This window comes from Coregonus clupeaformis, chromosome 18, assembly GCF_020615455.1.
Source record: "Coregonus clupeaformis isolate EN_2021a chromosome 18, ASM2061545v1, whole genome shotgun sequence".
Classification (NCBI taxonomy): Eukaryota; Metazoa; Chordata; class Actinopteri; order Salmoniformes; family Salmonidae; genus Coregonus; species Coregonus clupeaformis.
In genome coordinates this window covers 38,715,813-38,735,043 of record NC_059209.1, presented here as the reverse complement: position 1 = coordinate 38,735,043, position 19,231 = coordinate 38,715,813, and the positions used below count along the sequence as shown (strand labels likewise).

General features: G+C 43.1%; 1 protein-coding gene across 2 annotated transcripts in view; it reads right to left on the bottom strand.

The window, feature by feature from the left end:
* Positions 1-19,231, bottom strand: part of LOC121530714 (metal transporter CNNM4) — a 56,747-nt gene that overhangs the window by 20,153 nt on the left and 17,363 nt on the right. For both annotated transcript variants that reach the window (XM_041835888.2, XM_041835891.2), the window contains exons 2-3: positions 1,930-2,073; positions 370-510 (exon numbers count right to left, since the gene is read on the bottom strand). In XM_041835888.2, coding sequence (XP_041691822.1) covers positions 370-510; positions 1,930-2,073 — 285 coding nt within the window. The remainder of the gene's footprint in view (positions 1-369; positions 511-1,929; positions 2,074-19,231) is intronic.

The following is a 19,231-nucleotide window of genomic DNA, read 5'->3' as shown; positions in this document are numbered from 1 at the left end:
AAATCATGTCCAATCAATTGAATTTACCACAGGTGGACTCCAATCAAGTTGTAGAAACATCTCAATGGAAACAGGATGCACCTGAGCTCAATTTCCAGTCTCAAAGCAAAGGGTCTGAATACTTATGTAAATAAGGTATTTCTGTTTTTTATTTTTAATACATTTGCAAACATTTCTAATAACCTGTTTCCGCTTTGTCATTATGGGGTATTGTGTGTAGATTGATTTTAAAATAAGGCTGTAGAGTAACAAAATGGGGAAAAGGTCAAGGGGACTGAATACTTTCCGAATGCACTGTATTGTACCATATCGTGGTTAGGTAGTGTGTGACAGTGTGTGGGGTCGCATTGTGTGGTTTGGAGGTCTAACCTGTTGCCAGGAAGCGGTGAGCAGCCAATAGCAGCTGAGGGGAGATCTTGACTTTGGATTCGCTCTCACTCTGTTTGAAGGCAGAGAAATCTCGTTTGTTCTTATTGGGTGCCACCTTCTTCCTGTTTCTGCTGTTGTCAGCTTGGTGAGAGAGAACACAAAGGACAGAACACAAAGGACAGGTCAGCGATTAGGGCAGAATCTCAATTGCATTTCCTTGGTTCCTCGAATCCTCTCTCTTCTCCTCCTTCTCAAAACCCATTGGAGGAGAAGGTCAGAGGGGAGGGACCTCTGATAAGCATCTGACTGAGGATCCCAATCTCAGAAAACAGTTTATCCCGAGTGGATTAATATTGTTAAATTTGTGTCACACAGCGGATTTTGAAAAATTTGATTTGATTTGATATTTTATAAACAATACAAAACATACACATACAAAAACGACTTCATTCAAATGTCACTACATCCCACCTGCCCAGACCCACTAGCCCCCACCCCTCATCTCCAGCGCCCTAATCCCTTGCTGCCACATGGCCTCAAACTGCACCATTTTGTTTTTCTCCATTGTCCACGCTCTTTAAAATGTTTGATAATAAAGCATTTGACCTTTCCATTGCGTGGGGAGGATTGGCTGAATTTCAGTTTGAGTATACGTTTTTTTTAAAGATAATTGATGAGAAGAGTATTGTCCAACCCATCGGGTGTCTCACTGAAAAGTAAATTTACATTGCAATACCTCTGACATCCATCTTTCCAACTCCGCCCATAACTTTTTAATTTTGAAACATTCCCAGAAGGCTTGAATTATTGAGTCATTAGTAGTTTTGCACTTCAGACATGACTCTGCCGTTGTGCTGTAGAATTTGTGAATTGCGTACATTTTCGTTCACTGTAATCTCGTTCGTTATGTTCCAACATTCCCTCCATCTTGTGCCAATGTCAGTTATTTTTAAATCTTGGTTCCAATAGTTTATATTTTTTTCTAAGAGATTGTCAGTTGGACAGGCTCTCTGCAAGGTTTTGTATATCTTATCAATCATATGAGTATCCTTTTCTGACTCTGTCAAGACTGCTCTGATGTCCAAACGATTTCAAATCAAAGTTGTGATATAAACTTTTAAGTTGGATGTATTTGAAAATATCTACATTGGTCAACCCAAAATTGCTTTTTAAAGCTGTCATGGAAATAAATGTATTTCCTATTACCAAGTCATTTACGGTTTCTATGCCTTTAGTTTTCAATGTGGGCCAATTTATCGATTAATTCTGAAAAGCTATACAAAGATTGTTCCATAATGTTGTGTTTTTAGGGAGTGATTCTGGTTCTTGTAGAATACGTTTCATTTTCTTCCATATCGTTATAGTGTTCTTAACTATGAAGTTGTTAATGTTCTTAGTTTTATCCTTAGAAAATAGACACATGCACGATGAGCATGCACGTCCTCAGCTTTGCATTCTAAGGGTATCTAATAGATATCTATACAGGCTAATAAATGAGTTATAGGCTCATTCTATGAACATATATGTTGTAATAAACATGTTATAACCCAGTAGACTCACTGTAAAGGTCAGACTCATCCAGGATCTCTGATTTGATGATCTCCTCGATGACGTCTTCCAAGGTAACCAATCCCAGCACCTCGTAGAACGGATCCCCCTCGCCTTCATTATTCACCTTCTGAACGATAGCCAGGTGGGACTTACCTGGTGAGAGAGAGAGAAAGAGACTGGTTCATTTATGGGTTCAAATATTAACACATTACTTTTGCACTTGAACAAGTATTTTATACCTCCAAGTTTCATAAATATTCTGAGTTTAATAACTCATATCTAATCATCTAATATTGCCAATTTGAGTTGAAGTTCTTGCTCAAGGGCCTGTGTGACTGCATTAAAAACAACCGCCAAACTGTCTGTAGCTGGACTTTAGCCACAGTCAATCTGTTATTGTACAACAAACACAGACACACCCTAACGCAGACAACAACGAACAAACACACATGAACGCACAGACACACACACACACGGTCAGGCAACAATACTCTTCACCTTGACACATTTTCCAACGTCCAAATATTGTTGCCAGTGCTCCATCAAAGGGACTATAAAAAATGCATAGTTGGCTAAAACTGGAAACATACTGTACAGTATTATTAATGAGGTTGCAGGGATGGAGCGCCGTACTCACGGATTGAGTGTGAAAGCTGCAGGCTGCTGTGGACACACAAGCACAGTAATGACAGACACACAGGGCTTGAGGCAGCGGAAAAGTGAATGCTGAGATTGTAGATTTACATTTCAGTCTTATCCAGAGCAATTCCAACCTGATAGAGAACACCTTGTTCAAGAGAAATAGACTAACAGACAAGCAGAAAACCCTGAAAAATGACTCAATTAAATGAAATAAATGAGTCAAAGGGTCTTCTTCGAATCAGAGAGGTGAAAAAGGAGAACGCACAAGTGAAATCAGGAACATGTTCAATGAAAAGGAGAACATAGAATGGGAAGTTAAGGAGGACAGTGACCGTGAAGGCACAGACACTTCTGTAATTCTGTCACTTATTCTGCTTAAGGGGAAATGAACCCCTACAGAGCTGTGTCATAAGACTTAGCCTACATAACTGTCATACCAGTGACACATCAGATAATAATCAATAATGACAACTGCTTATGGACAATGGTCTTAATACTAGGATGCATATGCTGGGTCAAAATGACCGGCCTAATGTTTTTTTTGCTGTATTGATCCCCCCCAAAAAAAAAGTAATCTAATATTCCAGGAATTCCTTAAATAATGTGTCTTTAATGTTCCAACATCCTAGTTTTTTTTTTTCTTTCTTATTTTTTAAGCAAAAATAGTTTTTGCATCACTACCCCAAGTCTTCATATATGGGTCAAACATGACCTGTATGTATTTCCTATGGAATTCACTGCATTGCACTCTCAAACTGACCTTTCTTTTTGCTACAACAATAAAATCAATGTATTTATAAAATATCTTGTCTTTAATGTTCATTAATTACTGTTTTCATTTCTCCTTTTTAACTCATTGAGTAAAAGGAGTTTCATAAGGAGGCCCATAAGAATGTACAACCAAAATAGTTTTACAGATGCCGGATGAGGAAGCCATTGGTGCCTCTGACTCAGAATCTGAGGTATCCAATTCAGATGACACAGACTATGTGCCTGTGGGTCAAGTTGGAGTTGTGGATGCACCTGGTAGTCCAGCTGTCCTAGAGGATTCTACAGATGGGGAGGAGAGTGAAAACCAGTCAAACAGACTGAGAAAAAACGGGGTCTTACTGGAGTGAACATCCCCATCTGTAGATGGGAGCTATTTTTGGATCCACTGCAGAATCCAATGTATAAGGCCACCATGTCGGTCGGAAGATATGAGGATATTCGTTGCTACCGGAGGCTTGATGACAAGAGGACCAGAGTGTTCAGAGAGGCATAGGTCCACCTGGCAGCCTTCCGGTATGTGTGGGACCTTTTCCTAGCAAACTGTAGAGGAAGGTTCATCTCCAGCGGCTGCGTCACAGTGGATGAGCAGGTTTCCTCCAGACGTGACGCTTGGCATTCCGGCCAGAGATATTTATTTTAGACCCATATAAATAAAACACAGGTATTACATTATCGGGTCATTTTGACCCAGCATATGCATTCTTGGGGTGTCATGTTTACTATGCATCCTAGGATTAAAACAGTCATGACACAAACTGTTATCTGGCTGAGCTAAAGGGCTAACAGTGGGCTAGCAGTTATTGGTTGAGCTACAGTAAACAACAGTTTGTGTCAACTGACAAGTCAGAACTGACATCAGCTGACATGACTGTTTATGACATAGGCTAGTCTACAGTTATGTCATTATCATAACTGTGCAATAAACATATTCACATATTACAACAACATATAATAAAAAATGTGGGGCACAATAGTCAGCCAGCCAGCCAGCCAGCCAGCCAGTCAGCCAGCCAGCCAGCCAGCCGGCAGTCAGCCAGCCAGTCAGTCGGCAGTCAGTCAGTCAGTCAGCCAGCCAGCCAGTCAGTCGGCAGTCAGCCAGCCAGCCAGTCAGTCGGCCAGTTAGTCAGCCAGCCAGTCAGCCAGCCAGCCAGTCAGTCGGCCAGTCAGTCAGCCAGCCAGTCAGCCAGCCAGCCAACCAGTCAGTCGGCCAGTCAGTCAGCCAGCCAGCTAGTCAGTCAGTCAGTCAGTCAGTCAGCCAGTCAGTCGGCAGTCAGTCAGTCAGCCAGCCAGCCAGTCAGTCGGCAGTCAGCCAGCCAGCCAGTCAGCCAGTCAGTCGGCAGTCAGTCAGCGAGTCGGTCAGCCAGCCAGCCAACCAGTCAGTCGGCCAGTCAGTCAGCCAGCCAGCTAGTCAGTCAGTCAGTCAGTCAGTCAGTCAGTCAGCCAGTCAGTCGGCAGTCAGTCAGTCAGTCAGTCAGCCAGCCAGCCAGCCAGCCAGTCAGTCGGCAGTCAGCCAGTCAGCCAGCCAGCCAGTCAGTCGGCCAGTTAGTCAGCCAGCCAGTCAGCCAGCCAGCCAACCAACCAGTCAGTCGGCCAGTCAGTCAGCCAGCCAGCTAGTCAGTCAGTCAGTCAGCCAGTCAGTCGGCAGTCAGTCAGTCAGTCAGTCAGTCAGCCAGCCAGCCAGTCAGTCGGCAGTCAGTCAGTCAGTCAGTCAGTCAGCCAGCCAGCCAGTCAGTCGGCAGTCAGCCAGCCAGCCAGTCAGCCAGTCAGTCGGCAGTCAGTCAGCGAGTCGGTCAGCCAAAGTCACAAGTGTCTGGTGAGGAGTTGGGAGGATGTTGAGATGTCTCAGGAAATTGAGAGGGATTATGACAAACCAGCAGGGTCTAAAACTACAGTCAGGGAAAAAAGTATTTGATCCCCTGCTGATTTTGTATGTTTGCCCACTGACAAATAAATGATCAGTCTATAATTTTAATGGTAGGTTTATTTGAACAGTGAGAGACAGAATAACAACAAAAACATCCAGAAAAACGCATGTCAAAAATGTTATAAATTGATTTGCATTTGCATTTTTCTGCATTTTTTTGTTGTTATTCTGTCTCTCACTGTTCAAATAAACCTACCATTAAAATTATAGACTGATCATGTCTTTGTCAGTGGGCAAACGTACAAAATCAGCAGGGGATCAAATACTTTTTTCCCTCACTGTAACACCTGCCACCTGCGGGTAGATTCTGGCATTGGCGGGTAAGATGTCTATTTCACCAGCCACGTTGGCTGGTGGTAGGGCTCCACAGTGTGAGCATTTCACTCGCATTTGTGAATAAAAATAGTCAAGTATGATCACATTTATAGTAAAATAAATGCTGAAGCAGCTGTTTTCTAAGTATTTCTGCCGTTTTGTTTCATAGTAAATTAACAGCTGATAAATTAAATAAATTAAATCGCACAAAGTCAAAGAACTATGAATCCTATATACCCTATCCCACCTCGAGCTGCAACACTGCCAGGCTGGGAGCTGTGCACACGTGAAGAGCTGAGTTCAAGATTCATTTTTAGAATCGCTGGGCACAGACATAAAAGTTGGTCTAATTTACTTGAAACGAACGACTACTGAAGTGAGACTTTGTCCTTGTGTTTCTATGGCTATTTACCTTGTTTTGTTCACAAGCTAGGTTGTTTTTCACTGCTTGAGTTTCAACTGCTAGGGAAGAGAAGACAACACTGGTACTAGTCAGACTCTCAATCTCACAGACACAAACATGACTGAGTCACGTTACCACGGGAACCTCCCGCCCTTAAAGGGGCAGGTAAACATTTTTTGCGTCTGATAATTTGGTTTAATGACTCAGGTCACAAAAATGAAATGAAGTTAAATATACCACATTACTTCTTACTGGTAATACATTTATTGTTTAAGAAACATTACAAAGCATGCTCATTTCTTGTGTTTTGTTGGTGTAATTATAGCGAAACAAAATATTTTAGGCTGGTAAAAAATATGAGTGCCACAGTGGCTGGAGGACCAAAAAGTGAATTCTAGGGCAGTATTTCCAACACAACATCTAATACAGTCTAATACACATCATCATCATTATCATCACCCCCTCGTCAGCCATCTTGAAACTTCTCTCAAATAGATAATGACTGTTTACCAGTGTCATCACTGACAAAGGACCAGGGAGTACGTGATTTAGCATGGAAACACACAACACAGAATACAAAAGACAGACACAGGCCTAAATTTGGCTATACCGCACCAACTTATTTAGTCTCTCACAAAAACATACACACACAACCACACACACACTCCGTCTCTCTCACACACACGCACAAGTTCACATGCACAAACGCGCACACACACCACACACACACACACACTTCTGTAGTCATCTGCCTGGGAGGCTTGGGTCAGCATGGACATTAGGTTAGCCTACTCCTGTAGTGTTAAGTTAATAGGAGACCTGTCTGCCTATTTCCAAACTAGGTAGGAGGTCAGTTCAACAGTTCAACTGTTCCAACCTGCTTTTCCAGGCCCAGCAGCCTACCCTCAGGTCCTGGTCACTTCATTACAGTTCTGGAAGAATATCTAGGGTACACCTCGCTACAACGCTATTCTGTTCCTTCTATTCTACTTGAAGCAGACTAAAATGACAACTGAGGAAGTGCAAGAGACGACAAGTCATGTTGCTGCGGCTTCTTGACACTGGTAATCTAATGATATCAGTCAATCTAAAGTGTTGACACTCACACGTGCACACACACACACACACACACACACACACACACACAGAGAGAGAGGATGTGACTGGATTGTGACTGCACTGTCAGCACTCTGGTGACAAGACGGGAAGTGTTAGAGAGACAGAGAGCAAGAGAAGTCAAATGTCTACTGCTTGCTGATGATCTGGTGGTTCTGTCCCCAACCAAGGAGGGCCTACAGCAGCACCTAGATCTTCTGCACAGATTCTGTCGGACCTGGGCCCTGACAGTAAATCTCAGTAAGACAAAAATAATGGTGTTCCAAAAAAAGGTCCAGATGCCAGAATTCTGCAAAAATATCGTGTGTTAACAACGTATAACACCAAATAATCCATGTAGACCAGAATTATCCAAATTATCCAAATCTAGAAAAGAGCTGTTCAATTCTACAACCACCTAAAAGGATGCAATTCCCAAACCTTCCATAACAAAGCCCTCACCTACAGAGAGACGAACCTGGGGCTCTGTTCACAAACACAAATAGAGCCCCAGGACGGCAACACAATTAGACCCAACCAAATCATGAGAAAACAAAAAGATAACTACTTGACACATTGGAAAGAATTAACAAAAAAACTGAGCAAACTAGAATGCTATTTGGCCCTAAAGAGAGTACACAGTGGAAGAATACCTGACCACTGTGACTGACCCAAACTTAAGGAAAGCTTTGACTATGTACAGACTCAGTGAGCAAAGCCTTGCTATTGAGAGAGGCTGCCGTAGGCAGACCTGGCTCTCAAGAGAAGACAGGCTATGTGCATACTGCCCACAAAATGAGGTGGAAACTGAGCTGCACTTCCTAACCTCCTGTCAAATGTATGACCATATTAGAGACACATACAGTGGGGAGAACAAGTATTTGATACACTGCCGATTTTGCAGGTTTTCCTACTTACAAAGCATGTAGAGGTCTGTAATTTTTTATCATAGGTACACTTCAACTGTGAGAGACGGAATCTAAAACAAAAATCCAGAAAATCACATTGTATGATTTTTAAGTAATTAATTTGCATTTTATTGCATGACATAAGTATTTGATCACCTACCGACCAGTAAGAATTCCGGCTCTCACAGACCTGTTAGTTTTCTTTAAGATGCCCTCCTGTTCTCCACTCATTACCTGTATTAACTGCACCTGTTTGAACACGTTACCTGTATAAAAGACACCTGTCCACACACTCAATCAAACAGACTCCAACCTCTCCACAATGGCCAAGACCAGAGAGCTGTGTATGGACATCAGGGTTAAAATTGTAGACCTGCACAAGGCTGGGATGGGCTACAGGACAATAGGCAAGCAGCTTGGTGAGAAGGCAACAACTGTTGGCGCAATTATTAGAAAATGGAAGAAGTTCAAGATGATGGTCAATCACCTTCGGTCTGGGGCTCCATGCAAGATCTCACCTCGTGGGGCATCAATGATCATGAGGAAGGTGAGTGATCAGCCCAGAACTACACGGCAGGACCTGGTCAATGACCTGAAGAGAGCTGGGACCACAGTCTCAAAGAAAACCATTAGTAACACACTACGCAGTCATGGATTAAAATCCTGCAGCGCACGCAAGGTCCTCCTGCTCAAGCCAGCGCATGTCCAGGCCCGTCTGAAGTTTGCCAATGACCATCTGGATGATCCAGAGGAGGAATGGGAGAAGGTCATGTGGTCTGATGAGACAAAAATAGGGCTTTTTGGTCTAAACTCCACTCGCCGTGTTTGGAGGAAGAAGAAGGATGAGTACAACCCCAAGAACACCATCCCAACTGTGAAGCATGGAGGTGAAAACATCATTATTTGGGGATGCTTTTCTGCAAAGGGGACAGGACGACTGCACCGTATTGAGGGGAGGATGGATGGGGCCATGTATCGCGAGATCTTGGCCAACAACCTCCTTCCCTCAGTAAGAGCATTGAAGATGGAGTCGTGGCTGGGTCTTCCAGCATGACAACGACTCCAAAACACACAGCCAGGGCAACTAAGGAGTGGCTCCGTAAGAAGCATCTCAAGGTCCTGGAGTGGCCTAGCCAGTCTCCAGACCTGAACCCAATAGAAAATCTTTGGAGGGAGCTGAAAGTCCGTATTGCCCAGCGACAGCCCCGAAACCTGAAGGATCTGGAGAAGGTCTGTATGGAGGAGTGGGCCAAAATCCCTGCTGCAGTGTATGCAAACCTGGTCAAGACCTACAGGAAACGTAAGATCTCTGTAATTGCAAACAAAGGTTTCTGTACCAAAGATTAAGTTCTGCTTTTCTGATGTATCAAATACTTATGTCATGCAATAAAATGCAAATTAATTACTTAAAAATCATACAATGTGATTTTCTGGATCTTTGTTTTAGATTCCGTCTCTCACAGTTGAAGTGTACCTATGATAAAGATTACAGACCTCTACATGCTTTGTAAGTAGGAAAACCTGCAAAATCGGCAGTGTATCAAATACTTGTTCTCCCCACTGTATTTCCCACAGATTACACAGACCCACACAGAATTCGAAAACAAATCACATTTTGATAAACTCCCATAGTTTGCCACAGCTGCAAGATTTGTGACCTGTTGCCACAAGAAAAGGGCAACCAGTGAAGAACAAACACCATTGAAAATACAATACATATTTATGTTTATTTATTACCCCTTTTGTACTTTAACCATTTGCACATCGTTACAACACCGTATATAGCCATAATATGGCATTTGAAATATCTCTATTCCTTTGGAACTTTTGTGAGTGTAATGTTTACTGTTAATTTTTTATTGTTTATTTCACTTTTGTTTATTATCTATTTCACTTGCTTTGGCAATGTTAACATATGTTTCCCATGCCAATAAAGCCCTTTGAATTGAAATTGAATTGAGAGCGAGAGAGAGAGAGAGAGAGACAGAGATTTAAAAATACCTTTATTGGCCCAATAGTTTAGGGCTTGATATTCACTTTTTTTGCTACTTGTCCTTTGGACACCATTTCTACATTATTTTTATTTTTATTTTTTATTTTATTTTAGTCATTTTAGCAGACGCTCTTATCCAGAGCGACTTACAGTTAGTGAATACATATATATATATATATATATTTTTTTTTATACTGGCCCCCCGTGGGAATCGAACCCACAACCCTGGCGTTGCAAACGCCATGCTCTATCAACTGAGCTACATCCCTGCCGGCCATTCCCTCCCCTACCCTGGACGACGCTGGGCCAATTGTGCGCCGCCCATGAGTCTCCCGGTCGCGGCCGGCTGCGACAGAGCCTGGATTCGAACCAGGATCTAGTGGCACAGTTAGCACTGCGATGCAGTGCCTTAGACCACTGCGCCACTCAGGAGACTGAGTATGAGTCTCCTGCAAGGAATCAATTTACAAAATAAAATGCTTTACTATGGAGAGTCAGACAAAAATGTAGGCTACACTCTGCCCATTGGCTTCTTTGCATATTCAAACCTGTCTCAAAATATAAGATGTCATCCCTGGGACGCAAAAAAATATTTGTACGATTCAAAACAGACTCTAGGACGGGAGATCCGAAATTCATACAACCACATCACATATATATTTTTTAAAGCAATGAGGCTGATGCAACAGATGAGCTTAAAATGTTGATAACGTTTGATTTCTTCATATTATAAGCTCAACAATGCCCACATGGCTGTAGGCTACTGCGAATGTTCCAAAATGAAATTAGCAGGAAAACACTGTTCTGAAAAGCACACCGCACGCGCGAGTGGTTTCATGTTAGAGATGAAAATTACCTTAGAAACTAAGAAAGGGGAGATCTAAAGATGCATCAACTATCATGTGTTACTATTATGAATAGGGTTATTCCTTTGGCTGCTGGACAATAAAAGAACGTTGATTTTGAAAACAAATAGAACATGAGAAAAATGCTGGTTTCAATGGCATTTTAAGTCTTTATAAAATAATTCCCTCAACATTTCTACAGTTCTATTTTGGCTAGGCTACTTTGAAACAAGGTAAGACATGCTTCATAAAATGTCATAAAACATCTAGGTTTTAAACAATTACGTTTATGGTTAGGCCTAAATAGTAAAACAATTCTGACCGCCTCTGCTCAGATTCAAGGTGGGTGATGTGCGGTGCGCAACAGGCACTGTCCTTCACTCTCCGGTCTTGTGGCCATTTGATCCGAACGAACCGTGCCTCGAGTATGTCGACAGAATCAAGCCTTTAGACATTAACATTCATCATCCTTCATTATATTTGTAAAACATGACTGGCGTTTAGCCTATATTTATGTCATTAAAAGTGTCATTAAAGTTTGGCTCCATTTTCTGGGGCCTCCCTCATGTCAGCATGGGTTTGGACAGGAGTCTGTAGACAATATGAATATCACCTACACTTTGACATGTAGGCTTTGAAAATTATTCCAATGTTGGTCTCTCGGATCCAGATCTGATCTGAGTAATTGTTTGATATTGTGGTGTGATTTTTTTTTTTAAACTTGTCTATTCAGACAACTTAAATCTATAGACTTCTTGTCCAACAATAAAAAAAATAAAAACTTGTCCCGGACAAGAGGACAAGTGTTAAATGTCGAGCCCTGTAGTTACATCATTAAAAGCACAAACTTTACTTCATTTTAACGAACCTATAAAGTTAGAACCAAGCCCCCCTCCTCGTCCACTGTACATAGAACCCCCCTGACGCCCCACACCGCTACAAAGTCCTCTAGACGGTTCACCAGCCCCCCATATGCTCCAGTGTGAGCCGAGCCCGCACCAGCTCCGACGGCACAGCTCTGGGATCCGTACACCCCGCCCCCTGAAACTCATGTTACCTGGTCTTTCACACCGCCATTTTTGCCTGCCCCAACTAGTAATTTACTAAACAGTCCCTAAGCCTATTTGCTACACTGTACCTAAGCCCTCCAACATACAGGTCCACAGTTAGCCCCAACCCAGTACACCAACCATCCAGGACAGAAAACCCTACCAACCCTACCAGCCTGGAACAAGAAAAAAACTGATGCTGCACTGTCTTCTCCTCCCCACAGAACAGACACCCCCTCCCCACTGATGGATCAAGGAGAGAGAGAGACACAGAGACAGAAAGAGAGCGAGAGACGGAAGTTAAATTCCTGCTGTATGCAGACAATCTAGTTCTCTTGTCACCCACAAAAGTGGGTCTACAACATAATCTAAATATCCTACATCAGTTCTGTCAGACATGGTCCCTGACAGTAAACTTCAAGAAGACAAAAAACATGATTTTCCAAAAAAAAGATCAAAATCCCAAGACTTAAAACACAATTTCACAGTAGGAACAAAAGATAGTGTGTTCTAAGGTTTATTTATATCTGGGCTTAAAAATAAGCTCCACAGGTAATTTATGTTTGGCCGTCAATGAACTAAAAGAGAAAGCAAGAAGGGCTTTTTACGCTATCAAAAAACTAATTCAAATTAACATACCAATTAGAACCTGGCTCAAAATATTCAAATCTACAATTGAACCAATTGCCCTATATGGAAGTGAAGTGTGGGGTCCGCAAACTAATAAAGATATTTAAAAAAAATGGGACAAACAATCAACTGAAATCCTGAATGCAGAATTCTGCAAAAGCATTCTTAGCGTACAGAGAAAAGCTCCAAATAAAACATGCAGCGCAGAATAAGGCTACACGTAGGGTCCCGTGTAGCTCAGTTGGTAGAGCATGGTGCTTGCAACGCCAGGGTTGTGGGTTCAATTTCCACGGGGGGACAGTATGAAAAAATAAAAAATGTATGCATTCACTAACTGTAAGTCGCTCTGGATAAGAGCGTCTGCTAAATGACTAAAATGTAAACAACAAAAAAATATATCCATTACTAATACACAAACACGAGCCATCAAATTCTATAACCAACTAAAAACAAGCGATACCCAGTCCTATCAGTACAAAGCCCTGAAATGACAAGAGATGAACAGAGGAAAGTCTCCTCATCCAGCTAGTCTTGAGGCTAAGTTCACAAACCACTACCAACCCAACAAAGCCTCAGGACAGCACTCAGACAATCTGGCCCAACCAAATTATAACCAAACTAGTGGAGCCAGCTGGCTGAGAGGGCCCTAGTGGAGCCAGCTGGCTGAGAGGGCCCTAGTGGAGCCAGCTGGCTGAGAGGACCCTAGTGGAGCCAGCTGGCTGAGAGGGCCCTAGTGGAGCCAGCTGGCTGAGAGGGCCCTAGTGGAGCCAGCTGGCTGAGAGGGCCCTAGTGGAGCGAGAGTATCAATAGCTAGGTTTCCATCCAATAGGCGAAAGATTTAAAAATATTATAAAATCCAAATAAAAACAATATGCGCATTTTCCCATCAGAGATGTTTCTATCAAATTGACTTGTTGCAGATAAAATGCGTGATGATGTAGTGCACATAACGTTTTGCGGTTAAATTCACATGTACCGAATAGAAAAGACAAGTTAAATGGGTTTCCATCGCATTTTCAACTATACTGATGGTTTTCTCACCAAAAAGGTTGTGTTATATAGTGAGTGTGCCCACTCTGGTTTTGGCACGTGCGCTCTAGCTAACAGCTAACAGCTAACAGCTAACAGCTACAGTTCGTAGGCCTATAGCCTACATGATGAGCTTATTATGGACAAAATAGCAAGATTATTTTTTATTTGTCAATCGGCTGCCATCGACCATCATGTCACCAGAATAAGACCCTTGATATTTATTGGAAAGGAGCATCAAGCTCATCACCTTGCACTTTCACCACCCTGTGAAGTTCATCATAACTTATTTCATCTGTAGCCTAATAAACTGAATGCTTTCCCGAGTCGTAGTGGGAGGACCACAGAACATGTCATCGCGTGACTCCAAGTTTACTTCAAAATGATGGTTATTATAGCAATATTTGCGCATAAGAGAGTTTCCACAGACATTTCCCCCATAATTCATTTAAAACGACTAAAAGATCCCACCTTGTCTAGCCAACATTTGGAAAGTTTATCGACATGTACTTTACTCGCATAAGGTTGGATGGAAACCTGGTTAGTGAACATGTTGTGGAAAATGAATGCTAAGTCTCTGTTGCGCATGGCATTGCGGTACCACGTACCACTAGCAGCATTTCAGCCACAGACAGTTATTCGCTAGTCTAGTCTGTGTTTTATGAATGTGCAATGAGTATAGAAATATGCATTTATATAAGGAAATGGCGACTCGTTCTCATTCTGAGAAATAAGCCTCTTCTTCTCCAGGTAGGCCGCTTGACTTCAATATCTGAACAAAGTGAACAGGCTATGTTGTTCAAACAGTTGGAGACGGACCGGAGGGTGTATTCATAACAGTTCAACTGTTCTACCTTGTTAGCAAACAAATAAACTTGAAATATGAAGATTAGCTGCCTACTCACTAGAACGGGGGCTTGTGCTTGAGGGATTGTTTATAAAGACCTGTGTTAATTGTCTATAATGCCTGCTACAAGAAGTTAGTCATAATTAGTGGATGTGCATTGATCTGCTTACATTTTTAGCAAAAATGGCAATGGGTGTTCCCCATTGCTGGAAGGGGGACCTGAGTGAAAAAGTTGGGGAAACCATGTTTTAAGGGAGCATGCGAGCTAAATCGTTTGGCTAGGTGCCAGCCGAACCGAAGCATGAGGAAGGGTAGTTGTTCTCCCCATGTGGCAGTTGACCGGTGTCATCACAAGACAGCCAATGACAACACTCCTTTTATTCATTAAAGTCTAACTCTAAACTACTTTTCTACTCGTCTAACCTGTTTATGCTCTAATTAAAAGTGTTTCAACATTCAGTATACAAAACATTAAGAACACCTTCCTAATATTGAGTTGCACCCCCTCCCCCCTTTTGCCCTCAGAACAGCTTCCCACAGTTGTGTCTACCATACCCCACTCAAAGACACTTAAATATTTTGTCTTGCCCATTCACCCTCTGAATGGCACATATACACAATATATTATTATTATTATAATCATTAAGAATTAGGATTAGAATGACAGACTTAACTCCTGTCATCAACTTATTTCCTTCCCAGAAATAAAAGCATATATGCATATGCAAAGAGAAAACCACAGTCCTGCAGGTCAGTGAGTCAGCTGATTAGCCACATGTGCTGTGTGTGTGTGCTTGTGAGTGTGAGTGTGTGTGTACACGAGATATTCAAACAACAGCAGAACACCTGAGGGTCTGTCTTGTTAAAAATAGAACACATCACACACACAAACACGCCCACCTCACACACAAACACGCCCGCCTCACGCACACACACGCCTGCCTAACACACACGCCCGCCTCACAACCAGGTCCGCCTCACACACACGCCCGCCTCACGACCAGGCCCGCCTCACGACCAGGTCCGCCTCACACACAGGTCCGCCTCACGACCAGGCCCGCCTCACGACCAGGCCCGCCTCACAACCAGGTCCGCCTAACACACAGGTCCGCCTCACGACCAGGCCCGCCTCACGACCAGGTCCGCCTCACGACCAGGCCCGCCTCACGACCAGGTCCGCCTCACACACAGGTCCGCCTCACGACCAGGCCCGCCTCACGACCAGGCCCGCCTCACAACCAGGTCCGCCTCACACACAGGTCCGCCTCACGACCAGGCCCGCCTCACGACCAGGTCCGCCTCACGACCAGGCCCGCCTCACGACCAGGCCCGCCTCACGACCAGGCCCGCCTCACGACCAGGCCCGCCTCACGACCAGGTCCGCCTCACGACCAGGCCCGCCTCACGACCAGGCCCGCCTCACGACCAGGCCCGCCTCACACACAGGTCCGCCTCACGACCAGGCCCGCCTCACGACCAGGCCCGCCTCACGACCAGGCCCGCCTCACGACCAGGCCCGCCTCACGACCAGGCCCGCCTCACGACCAGGCCCACCTCACGACCAGGCCCGCCTCACGAACAGGCCCACCTCACGACCAGGCCCGCCTCACACACAGGCCCCCCTCACACACACACACACACGCCTCACAAGCCTAACACACACACACACACACACACACACACAAGCCTCACACACACAACCCGACCATTACCCACCCACACTTCATCCACACAATATTTCATGACCCTAAAACCGCCCACCCTGCGGATATAACCGTGGGGACAGTGGGTTATGAGTCAACCCACGCATCACTAATATGAATATAATTATCTTCATGGTGATGTATCCTGAATAGGTACACAAAAGTAGAAATACGCTCTACCCCCCAAACAAGACCACATTTGGTTGGTCCGGACAAGACCAAATCTGAAACAATCATAGACGTCTATGTTTCACAAGTTTGGACATCACAGTACAGCACAGTAGAGTATAATTCCGTACAGTAGAGCACATTACAGTAAAGTACAGTTCAGTACAGTAGAGTATAGTTCAGTAGAGTACAGTAGAGTATAGTACAGTAGAGTACAGTAAAGTACAGTAGAGTACAATAAAGTAGAGTATAGTACAGTAGAGTAGAGTACAGTAGAGTATAGTTCAGTACAGTAGAGTACAGTAGAGTATAGTTCAGTACAGTAGAGTACAGTAGAGTATAGTTCAGTAGAGTAGAGTACAGTAGAGTACAGTAGAGTATAGTTCAGTAGAGTACAGTAGAGTATAGTTCAGTAGAGTACAGTAGAGTATAGTTCAGTAGAGTAGAGTACAGTAGAGTATAGTTCAGTAGAGTAGAGTACAGTAGAGTATAGTTCAGTAGAGTAGAGTACAGTAGAGTATAGTTCAGTAGAGTAGAGTACAGTAGAGTATAGTTCAGTAGAGTAGAGTACAGTAGAGTACAGTAGAGTATAGTTCAGTAGAGTACAGTAGAGTATAGTTCAGTAGAGTAGAGCAGTAGAGTATAGTTCAGTAGAGTAGAGTACAGTAGAGTATAGTTCAGTAGAGTAGAGTACAGTAGAGTATAGTTCAGTAGAGTAGAGTACAGTAGAGTATAGTTCAGTAGAGTAGAGTACAGTAGAGTACAGTAGAGTATAGTTCTGTAGAGTAGAGTACAGTAGAGTATAGTTCAGTAGAGTACAGTAAAGTACAGTATACATTACCAGTCAAAAGTTTGGATACACCTAATCATTCAAGGGTTTGTCTTGATTTTTTATATTTTTTATATTGCAGAATAATAGTGAAAACATCAAAACTATGAAATAACACATATGGAATCATGTAGTAACCAAAAAAGTGTTAAACAACTCAAAATATATTTTATATTTGAAATTCTTCAAATAGCCACCCTTTGCCTTGATGACAGCTTTGCACACACTTGGTATTCTCTCAACCAGCTTCACCAGGAATGCTTTTATAATAATATAATATGCCATTTAGCAGACACTTTTATCCAAAGCGACTTAGTCATGTGTGCATACATTTTTACGTATGGTCCCGGGGATCGAACCCACTACTCTACTCTACTGAACTATACTCTACTGTACTGTACTGTACTGTGCTGTCCAAATTTGTGAAACATAGACGTCTATGATTGGTTCAGATTTGGTCTGGCCAGGGTGGACTGACCAGATTTCAGCTACTTTTCAATGTCCACGAACGTCCGGTGTCAGTCTGTGCTCAGTGGGTGAGAACGCTTGTTACACTAAATGGAAAGAGGGTAGGTGGTAGGTGTCATGGTTAGGGCTGTGGCAGTCATGAAATAGTGTTAGCCGGTAACTGTCATGCAAATAACTGCAGGTCTCATGGTAATTGACCGTTAATTAACAAACACGTTCAGCATCTGTGTTTCCACGCATCGTCTACAAGCCGCTGATGCGGACCTTAGGAATATCTACATTTCTAATAAATCCATTTAATATAGATCACAACCAATCCCTTAGGCTATTTCATTTAGGCAGGTCTAAAAATCAACATAACATTATGATATTAAGAAAATGTAGCCTATTTCAGAAGAACAGAATAGCATACTCTGAGTCGTCCTTATGTTAGGCCCTGATCTGGCTATGCCATATGGCTGTGGGCTACACTAGTTCATTTAGCAGATAAGATTTGCTTAGAATTCCAGTAGCATAATTTTATATTATTTTATAGTAAGAAGAATACAATTGAACATTGAATGGAATAAAATAGAAAGGATGCACGCGAGTATGATGTGAAAAAGTCACAAATAAATGCATGCACTGTTTAGTCCCTTAGACTGCACACCCTGGGCATCATTCACAAGAGATACTCACCCATCAGACTTTCCTCAATTGAATCTTGTCTTTACATATACTAAATAATATATGAAATTAGTTGATTTAGAATGGGCCATTATCATGCACCTGTCAGAACAGGGGCAGGGGAAAATGACGTCATCCGATCTATATGCAATTGAATAGCGAATGGAGGACGCTTTTCCCACGGTTCATTTTCATGCCAGCCAGGTAGGCGTCTCCGGTTGTAAACAGAATCAACGTGCTTAATATTAGGAAAGTTGAGAAATAAATATGGTAGGCCTAGCCTATAGAAAGCTGATGGGATCCTCCTCTTTTTAATAGAGAGAGAGAGAGAGAGAGATCCTCAGTGAACAACGTAAAACACCAAATAATGCATGCAGAGCAGAATTAGGCCGATAGCCGCTAATTATCCAAATCCAGCAAACAGCCGTTTAAAATCTACAACCACCCAAAAGGAAGCAATTCCCAAACCTTCCACAACAAAGCCATCACCTACAGCGAGATGAACCTGGAGAAGAGTCCCCTAAGCAAGCTGGTCCTGGGGCTCTGTGTGAGAATGTGATTTGAAAGAGTCAGGCGCAGGAGGGTAAATCACAGAATACAGAGTTTATTCCGTAGGACACAGTTACGCTGGATAGCGTCAACAAAATACAGGCACATGGGGAACAATATCCCCGGAAATACAAGGTACGGGTAGCTCAACTGAGCTACACTCAACTCACAAATAACAATCACCCACAAGGACAAGGGGGCAGAGGGAACACTTATACATGTACTAATGAGGGGATATGAACCAGGTGTGTGTAATTGACAAGACAAGACAAATGGAATGATGAGATATGGAGCGGCAGTGGCTAGTAAGCTGGTGACGACGAACGCCGAAGCCTGCCCGAACAAGGAGTGGAGGCAGCTTCGGAGGAAGTCGTGAAACTCTGTTCACAAACGCAAACAGACCCCACAGAGCCCCAGGACAGCAACACAATTAGACCCAACCAAATCATGAGAAAACAAAAATATAATTACTTGACA